The 12,474-nt window shown below is 39.4% G+C and overlaps 1 protein-coding gene across 2 annotated transcripts in view; it reads left to right on the top strand.

Moving 5' to 3' along the window:
- Positions 1-12,474, top strand: part of SLCO1C1 (solute carrier organic anion transporter family, member 1C1) — a 116,669-nt gene that overhangs the window by 44,259 nt on the left and 59,936 nt on the right. For both annotated transcript variants that reach the window (XM_006889063.1, XM_006889064.1), the window contains 2 exons: positions 2,349-2,594; positions 3,618-3,782. In XM_006889063.1, coding sequence (XP_006889125.1) covers positions 2,349-2,594; positions 3,618-3,782 — 411 coding nt within the window. The remainder of the gene's footprint in view (positions 1-2,348; positions 2,595-3,617; positions 3,783-12,474) is intronic.

Here is a 12,474-nt window from a genome sequence, read left to right as displayed (position 1 = left end):
TCTCACCACTGGACCAATTGGCAGCATCAGGATGGATGGTGAAAAGATTGAGATTGTTCACAGCTTCAGTTTGTTTGGCTCCACAGTCAACACTCTCGGCACCAGTAGCCAGGAAATTAAAAGACGTATTGCCATGGGAAAGCCTGCTGTTAGGGACCTCTCCAAAGTACTGAAGAGCAATGGTGTCTCTTTGGAGACTAAGGTGCATCTGATAACAGGCCATGGTCTTTGCTATCACTTGTTATGCATCAGAGAGTTGGATAACGACTAAGGAGGATAGAAGGAGAATTGATGCCTTTGAGCTGTGGTGCTGGAAAGGAGTATTGAGGGTACCATGGACTGCTAGAAAAACAAACAGATTCATCCTGGAAACGGTCAAACTGGGCTGCTCTTGGAGGCAAGATTCTGAGGCTCTGTCTAATATACTTTGGACATGTTGCAAGGAGGGACAGATCCTTGGAGAGTGACATCATGCTTGGTAGGGTGGAGGGACAGCCAGAAAGTGAAGGCCCCCTATGAGGTGGATTGATTCAGTGACTGGGATAATTGGGATCGGTGTATCGGAGACGGTGCGATTGGCACAGGACAGAGCAGAGTTTAGGGCTGTTGTACATAGTGTCGCTATGAGTCGCAAGCAACTCGACAGCATATAACAACAACAACAACATATCAATGTATTTGTTGTTAGGTGCTATCAAGTTGAGTACAATTCATAGCAACCCTATGAACTGATTTGAACCCTGCCCTATCCTGTGTCATCTTCCTCATCTCTGATACACTTAAGCCTATTGTTGCAGTCACCATGTGAATCTGTCTTGTTGGAGGTTTTCCTCTCTTTTACTGCCTGTCCACTTTCTCAAGTATGAAATCCTTTTCCAAAGTATAGCCTTTCCTAGCTCTAAAATATCAGAGATGAATCTTTGCCATCCTTGCCTTTAAGGAGTACTCCAGCTGTACCTTTCCCAAAACATATAGTTGGTTTTTTTGGCAGTTCGTGGGATATTCAGTACTCTTTTATAACACTAAGACTCAAAGACATCAATTCTTCTGTCATCCTTAGTCATTGTTAAACTCTCAGATGCAAAGCCAGCATGGGAAAAAACCATGACTTTATATTTATATTTATTGACTTATTTATAAATACATATGCTTACACACACACACACACACACACACACACACACACATCTCCCTAGACCAAGTTCTGTTCTACTACAGAGAGTAATATTGTTACCAGATAATAAAGTCATGAGTTCATTCTCTTATTTAAACTTTAGACTTTTTGCCCAAAGAGTATAAGGAAGAATCATCATGGTCCAGAAGCAGTCCTGTCCTTCCTCAAGCAATAACAATTAGTCTCAGAGTGGCAAAATGATCATATATGAATGTTGTTGTTTTTCTTTGCCATTGAGTCACCAGCGACTCATAGCAACCCTATGTACAATAGCCCTAAACCCTGCTCTATCATGTGCCGAACTCACTGTCTCCAACACATCCACCCCGATTACCCCAATCATTGAATCAATTCACCTCATAGAGGGTGTTCCTCTCCTGTGCTGTCCTTCCAACCTCCCAAGCATGATGTCCTGCTCCAAGGACTGGTCACTTCTCACAACATGTCCAAAGTATGTCAGACAAAGCTTCAGAATCCTTGCCTCTAAAGAGCAGCCTGGTTTAACCCTCTCCAGATCAAACCTGTTCGTTTTCTTAGCAGTCCATGAAATATTCAAAACTCTTCTCCAACAGCACAGTTCAACTGCATCAATTCTCCTTCTATTCTCCCTAGTCATTGTCCAGCTCTCTGACACATAGCAAGTGATTGCAAAGACCATGGCCTGTATCAGACTCACCTTCATCTCCAGAGAGACACCATCTCTCTTCAGTACTTTGGAGAGGTCCCTAACAGCAGACTTTCCCACTTAATTTCCTGGCTGCTGTTGCCAAGAGTGTTGACTGTAGAGCCAAGCAAACTAAAACTGTTAACAATATCAAACTCTTCACCATCCAGCTGCCAATTTTCCCAGTGGTGAGAATTTTTGTTTTCTTGATTTTGATCCTCAATCCATATTGAAGGCTGTAGTCCTTGACCTTCTGCACCAAGCACTTCAGGTCCTCCTCAGTTTGAGCAAGCAGGGTTCTGTCATCTGCACAACACAAATTGTTGGTGAATATACCTCCAATCCTGATTCCATGAAAAGTATGAATATTAACTTTTCAAGCAGCAAAATAGAGCCAGTATTAGTATTAAAAAAGAGAGTGTCAGAGTAGGTGATGTGGGAGAGGGAAAACTTATTTCATCATATTTCCTTTATCTCCTCTACTACTCAGCCTTCCTCTTTGTCTTTCAGATCACATAACCATTAGCCCAAAGGATCCCCAGTGGGTCGGTGCCTGGTGGCTTGGTTATCTAATAGCAGGAATCATCAGTCTCCTTGCAGCAGTGCCTTTTTGGTGTCTACCAAAAAGTCTGCAGAGACCTTGTAGTCAAGAAGATTCCAATTCCTCTTCAGAGAAATCCAAGTTCATCATGGATGAGCACACAGACTACCAAACACCATATGAACAGAAGACCAAAATAATAGATATGGCAAGAGGTGGGTCATATTCTTAATGATTTTGAAGATCTTCTCATCCTGGCACTTTTGGGTATCAAATAGGAGTACCTTTCTTCCCTTTGCGGGTTCAGAACACATTAAGAAATCATATAGGAAGGAGGCATGAACATTGGAAAGCCAACTTTGTTACTGAAAAAGGTAACTGAACACCATGACAAACAGTTTTAGTAACCTTCTCTGCTACCCTTTCCACCCTTACACAACGTAAACACTGATTGTAATTACTCCTATCTATGATTTCAGCCTCTCTTCAGTCGGGGTGAGCAGACAAGAAAAGAATAAAATCTTCAGGTTTTGTTGCCTTTGGGGAGCTAAAGTTCCCACATTAGAGAAATGTGAGCCAATGCATGTCTCTGCCCAACAATTAACTGAGTATGTCAAGAGGTAAAAGGCTAAAAATATTATTTGGGTGAATTCCTTCTATTTGGAAACAGATGTGGGGAGGAAGAAGATAGTTTTAGACAACTATCTCCTTCATTCCAATCCCTAGCAAACAACATTTGCATTTATAGAACATTTTCCTATTTATAGTTGGCTATATAACAGGGAGAATACCAAAGCTCATTTTAAATATTCAGTTGCGTAGACTAAATGCAGATAACTTTTATAATTCCTTTTCCCACGATTATGGCCTAGGTTTGTAAAATAAAGACCAGAAATCTGAAGTTTCTAATACCCTTCCTGTGACTCTCAGATGTTTGATAAGAAAGGGTTTTTGCTTCATTTTCCTTTCATCAGTTAGAGGACTCTCTTCTCTGACCTACTGTCTAGGCTTTTGCCAGCCGAAGGGAATGCCTCTCTTTGGGCCTCAGCTTGGTTAAATTTCAGCCTTGATTTGTGCCACTAATTTACTAATAGTGGTGTTTATGAGTGCCACGTGATGAAGCAACCTGAGTATTATTGCAATCAGGCTCAGCTAGTCCCATAGTCAAGTCTGTAATTTCTGCCAAGTGCGACATGTCACTGCCTTTTAATTACTATGCATTTTTTTTGTTATTACAGATTTTCTTCCATCACTGAAGAATCTTTTTGGAAATCCAGTATACTTCTTATACTTGTGTGCAAGTGCCGTTCAGTTCAATTCTTTATTTGGCATGGTTACATATAAACCAAAGTACATTGAACAACAATATGGGCAATCGACCTCCAAGGCCAACTTTGTAATTGGTAACTTATTTGTTCTTCATGCTTTTCAATAGATGATATCTTAAATGGATCTTGCAAAACCTTAGGAATTTGGAGAAAAGGGTTCCAGTAGGTGACCTAGTGGCAAGAAGCTGTGCTGTAATTCCAAAGGCCCACAGTTTGAGGCCACCAGCTGCTCAGTGGGAGAAGGAAGGATGGGTAATCTCCGCCTGTGTGATTAACTAACTGCTTCTGAAAACATGCAGGAGGGTCAACTATGAGTCGATTCCAACTCTATGGTACACAACAACAATTCTTATTTGAGGGAGCTCTGATAGCTTGGTGGCAAGAAGCTGCACTGCCAACCCAAAGGTATGCTATTCAAGTCCACCAGCTGCTCCATGGGAGAAAGATGGGAAATCTCCTCTTGTGCCATTATACCACTCTGTAAACCCACTGGAGGAGTCAGGTATGAGTTAGTCCTGACTCAATAATACACAACAACAACAACATAGTTACCTGAGTAAAAATTTATAGTGTAAATTGAAAAAATTATAGAGTGAATTGATATTCCATTTAAAAAGCACACATGTTTTATAACATTGATTAAGTTTTCTTGACATAATGATACTGTTCTCACCTCCTCCCTGGGTTTACTGTTTATGTCCATCTTTCTTTCCTTTTCTACTTTCTGAGCTTTTCCCCTGGACAAGTGCTACTCTTTCGATATTGTATAATAATTGTTGTAAGGTGTAAGTACCTTCCTAATATTATAGTTCACCAATGTCACTAGGTAGGCTTTTCTATTTACTGAATAAAAGTTAAACCATGAACATGAGCTCAATTCCAGGTTCAAAACATCAGGCTATAATCTCAAGGGCACTTTCAGTTGCTATAAGACTGGTAAATGTGGCCTTTTTTTTGACAGTTAGAGGTTTTCTTCACATTTTTCTCTTACTCTGTCCAGGATCCTCTTTTGTAACCCATTTCAGAACTTTTAGAGGTGCTACCTGGGTGTCGTGTAGTTCTTCTGAGTTCAGGGTCATGGATACTGAGGATCACATGGTTCTTTAGTACTTTGGACTAATAGTTTCCATGTATCTTTAATGTTCTCCTTTATTCTTTGCTATAGACACAGAAACAGAGAGTTACACCTTAGATAACCTCTCAAAAGCTTTAATGCACAAACTGCTTTTTTGCAAAGTAGGAAATAGAATGGTGTCTTTGTGGAAAATAATGCAAATTGACATATGTCCCCTAAGATTATGCTCCAGAGGTCCTAGATATAGCAATTCATTCATTTATAGCATCTTATTATGGTTTCTGACTTGTAAATTTGTACCCTATATGCTCTACTATATACGTGAATATACTTAGAACATACACAAATATCTTTGTACAATTTTTTATCCTTCAGTAAAGATAAGGATAAGGTAAGGCTTTCTTATTCGTGAATATCCATAACTTAAGTATATATGTGGGTTTATCTTCTTTTGCTCATCTGTATCTGCTCATCTTGCCTATGTTTTCACTTATCAATTAAGTAATGGCCTAGTGGCAAGGAGCTGCGCTGCAATCCCAAAAGCACACAGTTCGAATCCAACAGGAGAAAGATGGACAATCTCTTCCCCAGCAATTAACTATCTCTGAAAACCAACTGAAGGGTCAGCAATGGGTCAGTAAACATTACTAGTAAATAGGATTATATATGTAATGTTTTTGTGCACTATCAAGTTACAACTAACTCATACCAGATTCTCCAGCAAGTTTTCAGAGGCAGTAAATCAGACAGGTGGAGATTGCCCATCTATCTCCTAAAAAGCATCTAGTGGATTTGAATGATGTATCTTTGTGCTATCAGAACAATACCTTAACAAAAGGCCTCCAGAGCTCTTATAGTTTACAACTCTTGTGTACTTCTTCATGACTTCCTTTTATTTTGTGAAATTGTGCTAGTACTCTTAATTGTGTTTTTCATTTTCCTTCACTCAACTTAATATGTTGTTGTTGTTGTTATGTACAGTCGAGTCACCTGCGACTCATAGCGACCCTATGTACAACAGCTCTAAACCCTGCTTCATTCTGTGCCAATCTCATGATCTCTAACACACCTACCGCCATTACCCCAGTCACTGAGTCAATCCATATCATCGAGGGTCTTCCTCTCCTCTGCTGTCCCTCCACCCTCCCAAGCATGACATTCCTCTCCAAGTACTGGTCCTTCCTTGCAGCATGTCCAAAGTATGTCAGATGGAGCTTCAGAATCCTTGCCTCTAAGGAGCAACCCAGCTTCACCCTCTCCAGGACAAACCTGTTCGTTTTCTTAACAGTCCATGGTATATTCAATACTATTCTCCAATACCACAGCTCAAAGGCATCAATTCTCCTTCTATCATCCCTAGTCATTGTCCAGCTCTTTGATAGGTAGGAAGTGATTGCAAAGACCATGGCCTGTATCAGGTGCACCTTAGTCTCCAGACTGACATTGTTGCACATCAGTATTTTAGAGAGGTCTCTAACTGCAGACTTTCCCATCGCAGTATGTCTTTTAATTTCCTGGCTGCTGGAGCCAAGAGTGTTGACTGTGGAGCAAGCAAACTAAAGCTGTGAACAATCTCGATCTCTTCACCATCCATTATGATGCTGCCAATCATCCCAGTGGTGAGAATCTGTTTTCTTCATATTGAGCTTCAGTCCCTACTGAAGACTTCAGTCCCTGGCCTTCCACAGCAAGTGCTTCAGGTCATCCTCAGTTTCAGCAAACAGGCATAGCACAGATTGTTGATGATTCTTCCTCCAATTCTTATGCGACATTTCTCTTCATAGAGTCCAGCCTCCCGGATAATTCATTCTGCATAAAGATTGAAAATGTATGGAGATAGGATGTGAGGAAATATCAATCTTACTTTTACATCTTTGATCCAACTTGACTTTATTTTTGTACTTACTGTGAAGTGTGAATTTGGTTTAATTTTCTGGAAATAGATATTTGGTTTTCCCAGGCATTTGTTCAAATGAGTCAGTCACCTTTCATAGATTTACTACATCTAATAGTCCACTGGAGGGTCAGCTATGTTTTGGTTATGACCTCAACAACATCTATTTCTCCCCCATTTATTGGATTTTAGTCCTTTGTCAAAGATAAGCTGTCCAAAAATGCACAGACTAGGTGATAGGTTTTCATTTATGTTCCATTGGTCTATATGTCTGTTATTGTACCAATGACAGCCTAACTAATGTGAATATAAGCTGCTATTGTTATGTGCCTTTGAGTCAACTACAATCCATAGCAACTGTATAAACAATGACTCTGATCCTTGTCCTCTCCTAAGCCAAACTCATCATCTGAGACATGCCAGACCCCATTGCCACAGTCACTGAATTAATCCATCTCATCTAAAGTCTTTCTCTTCTGTGCTGACCCTCTAACCTTATAAAAATGATATATTTTTAATCCTTCTTCAAGAATTGGTTCCTTCTGGCAACATGCCCAAAGTATGTGAGACAAAGTTTCAACATCCTTGCCTCAAGGGAGGAAATTGGTTTCACCCTCTGCGACAGACTTATTTGTTCTCTTGGCAGTCCATGAAGAATTAGTTCTTTTCTCCAGCACCAGATGCGTACCAAGCAGTTGAGACCATGGCCTGGATCAGGTGCACCTTGGTTTCTAAACTGATATCATTGTTTTTTAGCATTCTGGAAAGATGCTTGAAAGTAGATTTTACCAGTGCAAATTTCTTATGATTCCCTGACTGCTGGTGCCACTAATTAAAAACCTCAGTCCTTTCTTCATCTATCATGATACTGACCATTATTTTTGCTTTCTTTATTTTGAGGTGAAATCCATATAGAAAGTTGCAGTCTTTGACCTTCTGCAGCAAAAACTTCAAGTTCTCCTTAGTTTTGGCAAACAAAGTTGTATCATCTGTATACTGCAGGTTGTTTATGAGTCTTCTTCCAGTCCTGATGCCACATTCTTCTTCATAAAGTCCAGCCTCCCATGTTCCCATATAGATTAAAAAGGCATAGAGAAAGAATTCATTCCTGACACACTTATTTCTTGATTTTGAACCTTGGAGCATTCCTTTGCTCTGCCTGGACAACAGTTTCCTGAACTAGATATAAATAAGTTTTGGATGATTACAATCAGGTTTTTGGGAATTCCCATGCTTGTCAAAATTAGTCACAATTTGTTGTAATACACACAATCAAATGCCTTTGCATAGTCAATAAAACACAGGTAGACATCTATTTCCTGTCATGGCCCATTTAATATCTATTAGCAATGATATTCCTAATGGCAGGGTCTCCAACTTACATTTCTGGCACTTCTCTGTCAAATTACTGTTCCAGTCATTTTTGGATAATCATCAGCAAGATTTTACTTGTATGTGATGTTAGTGATATTGTTCAATAACTTCCACATTCCACAGGATTATACTTTTTGGAGTGGTAATAAATATAGTCAATCTTGAAATCAGAAAATGTAAGATATCTTAGTTCATTCTTCCTATATGTTGTGTGCCTTATTCAGAATCTCCTTTCCATATAAAATTAGTGATTAAGACTTTCATCTGCTTAGAGAATATTAATGGATTCTGGGTTGATATTACATAATATCTATAACTTGTTTTGGGTGCAAAAGATATATTCACAACGTTAAGCCTTCCTCTCCATGAATTACACAGGTGTCTTTCACCTTCTTATAGCTTTAACTATATGACATGTTACCAAGAGGGACAAATCCTTTGAGAAGAACATCATTCGTTAAAGGGCAGAGGGACAACACAGGGAATGAAGACGGTGGATGAGATAGATTGACACAGTGACTGCGGTGATGGTGGCAGATGTGTTGGAGACAGTGAGATTGACTTAGGGTAGGATGGGTTTCAGAGCTGTTGTACATAGGGTCACTATGAGTCGCAGGTGACTCAATGGCACATAACAACAACATAGTACTTTATAGGTCTCTTTATATAAGTCTTTTATATCTGTGGTTAGGTTTAATTATAAGTACTTTCTTTTTCTGCTAGTTATTATAAGTGGTATTATTTATTTTATTTATAAACCCTATGAACCTGGAGAAAGGATGGAAGTCACGCACACAAGTGTCGAGGACTTTCGTTCATAGGGTCGCTATGAGTCTCCTACAACTCGACGGCACTTAACAACACAGAAAGAGACCAGCTGGCCTAGTGGACTGACAGTGAGGCTACAAAACCAAAGGTGGGTGATTCTAATCCGCAACCCTAAGACCTGTTTTTCATTGTTTTTGTTCAAATAGTCTTTTAGGTCATATAGCCCTGGCGTGTCCACTTGCCATACAGAGGTAACTTGTGATTACTGTGATGCTGAACACTGTGACACTGATGTGTCAAATGTGATAATGGTTACCTGTGGTAGACAGTGTTTGGTGGTGCTCCCCTGTTGAAACAAACTTGGAAGCAGGAGTGGCATCCACTTCCATAAATAGCTTGCCTCCATAAACCCTATGAACCTGGAGAAAGGATGAAAGTCACAATGCAAGTGTCAAGGACTTTCGTTCTTAAGGTCGCTCTGAGTCGCCTATGACTCGATGGCACGTAACAACAACAACAACATTATTTATTTTACTTCCTTGTCAGAGTTACCTTTGTAAAAGTGAAGAAATGCAACTGATATTTACTGAGAAGTAAAGATATGCTGATATTTGTGTTGATCTTGTATTCTGCTACTTACTGAATCTGTCAATTAGTTATAGACATTTTCTTGCCTAGTCTCTGGTATTTTGTATGTATAGGATCATATTATCTACTAATAGAGATTTCTCTTCTTCCTGGCTACTTTGCCTTTCTTCCTTATTGCCTTGGGTATAACTTCCAATACAATGTAGAATAACAGTGGTAATATAGATTCACAAAGACAGTTCATTCTGTCTCTTAATTGAGAAAAATCTTGGCTGTTGATTCTACATATAGGGCCTTAATTATATTGAGGAATTTCTTTTTGACTAGTCCTTCATTTTTACTGTTGTTGTTAGGTGCTGTTGTGTCAAGTATGAATCATAGATGAACAAAAGATCTTAACCCTGTTCTATCTTGTACCATCTTCACACTTCCTGACATACAAAGCTTATCGCAGCAGTCACCATGTCAATCCACTGAGTTGAAGGTCTTCCTCTCCTTTGCCAACTCTCTACCTTTTCCAGCATCATGTCCTTCTCCAAGAAATAGCCCCTAGAAACATGTCTAAAGTGTGTGAGTTGAAGTCTCATCATTCCTGCCTGCAATGAAAATATGGACCTCTTCCAATCTGTTGGCCACACAGCAGTCCTCTAAATTTCCTGACATAGATTGGTGAGAGCATCCAGGACTGCATCTGTTAATTGAAACAAATCACTTGTTATATCTCATAGATTCCTAGGGCCTTATTTTTGCCAATGCCTTCAATGCGGCTTCACCTTCCTCCTTCATTACCATTGACTTCTGCTCATAGTGTTGTTACTGTTGATGGCCTTTGAGCTGAGCATGACTTATAGTGACCCTATGAACAAAAGGCCTGAAGGCCCTCTACAACTATTGACATTTATCAAAGTTCATAGTTTCCAGAGGCCTGTTGTTTAGGAAGTGGATGCCACTCCTGCTTGTGTGGTATTTCCTGAAATTTTTCCATACCAGTCAGTTCTTTTCAGTACAGTGACACTGTATATGCCCTCCGTCTCCTTTTGATGTTTTCTGGGTCACTCAATATACTGCACATAACATCTTTCAATATTTCAACTTGAGGCCTAAATTTGTTTTTCAGTTCTCTCAGCTTTAAAAACGCAGAGCAAATACTTCTCTTTGTATTTTCCAATTCCAGCTCTCAGCACATTCCTTTATAATATTTTGCTTCATCTTCTTAAGCTAGTCTTTGAAAACTTCTGTTCAGCTCTTTTATCACATCATGTTTCCCCTTTGTTCTGGCCTTTCAACCCTCTAGTGTAATCTTGAGTCTCCTCAACATCCATTTCAGTTTTTTCTTTCTCCTCTGTCTTTGTAATGACCTTTTGCTCTCTATGTGGATGATATCCTTGATATCCCCACAACTCATCTAGTCTTTGATCATTGGTGCTCAATGCTTCAAAACAATTCTTTTAAAAAAAAATTTAAATATAAAGTATTTATTTCATACTGGTTTCCTTACAAAGTTTGCTTGTAGTTTTTCACACTGGATGATTTTTCATTTCCTTTTTCCATCCCTCCCTTCACCCATATACTTGTGTGATCCAATGAATAACTTCCATCCATCCTCACAACTCTTCTCCCCCTTACCTTGGATTCTCATACACGTTCTACAATAATGGTTTTATATTTGTCCTTAAGGGACTCAATAAGTTCACTTAGCATAATGCTCTCCAGTTCCTCCCAAGTAGTATTTTACAAAATCATTGCTCCTGTGGGCTGTATAGTCTTCTATCTTATGAATGTACCATAATTTCTCAATCCATTCAGTTGTGGTTGGGCATTTGGGATGTTTCCATGTTCTTGCAATGGAATAATGCTCCTATGAATCTTGGTGTCTCCATTTGTGCAGCAATTCTCATTTTCTCAGGGTATATTCCAAGCAGTGGAATAACTTCATCATATGGGATTTCTATGTTTTTTGAGGAAGAGCCAAACTGCTTTCCCGACTGGTTGTACCATTTTACAATCTGATCGACAATGTGTTAGTTCCTATCTCACCACATCCCCTCCAGCATTAATTACTTGCTGTCCTGTTAAACTTTACCACTGCTACTGGAGTGAGATGATACCTTTGTTTTTTTTTTTTGTTTTTTTTTGTTTTTATTTGCATCTTTCTTATTGCCAGTGATTCTAAACATTTCTTCAGGTGTGTGTTGGCAATCTGAGTATCTTCCTCTGTGAAAATTCATTCTATGCCTTTTGCCGATTTTGTAATGTGTTATCAGACTTTTTCTTGTGGAGGTCTTGTAGGATTCTGTAAACGTTTGAAATAAGACCCTTGCCTGAAATGTTATTGCCAACCGTTTTTTCTCAGTCAATAGGGTTTTTTTTTTCAGTCTATTGGAAAGAGTATTTGATGTGCACAGGGATTTAATCTTTAGAAGGTCCCATTCATAAATTTTATCCTCTCCAGATTAGGCATTTCTGGCTAGTAATGCATTATGTATTTGGTAGTCTCTTTATACTGTAGACTAGGCCATCTAAGCCTTATCTGAGTTTGTCTTTTATGAACTTTATGGCTTGGGGCTTTACTTTCAGATATCTGATCCACCTTGATTTGATTTTTGTGCATGGTATGATATGTGAATCATACTTTAGATTTCTGCACGTAGCAGTTCAGTTTTGCTAGCACAATTTGTTGAAGAGATTGTCATTTCCCCTTCTGATAAGTTTTGTTTCCTTATTAAATATCAGTTGACCATAGATAGCTGGATCCATTTCTGGGTTCTCAACTCTGTTCCATTGGTCTATGTGCCTGTCATTGTACCAGTACCGTGCTGTTTAGGTTACTACCACTGTGTAGTAGATTTTTTAATTGGGAAAAAAATATTGGGGGTACAAGGAGGTGAGGGTTGGGAGCAGAAGGGTGAGGATGGGCCAGGATGCAGCTGCAGAGCTGCACAGTTTGGTCGGTGGGGGGAACAGGTGAAGGAAGTGATGAGGGTCCAGTGGGGACCAGATGCTACAGAGGAATGACAAGCATTTTCCAATGGCAATTAAACCAACTGTCTTATTGATTTGGGAATTGG

This window comes from Elephantulus edwardii, unplaced genomic scaffold (assembly GCF_000299155.1).
Source record: "Elephantulus edwardii isolate Elephantulus edwardi_28Jun2011 unplaced genomic scaffold, EleEdw1.0 scaffold00075, whole genome shotgun sequence".
NCBI classification, from domain to species: Eukaryota; Metazoa; Chordata; class Mammalia; order Macroscelidea; family Macroscelididae; genus Elephantulus; species Elephantulus edwardii.
The sequence above is the reverse complement of the archived record's forward strand: the minus strand, read 5'-3'. Positions and strand labels throughout refer to the sequence as shown.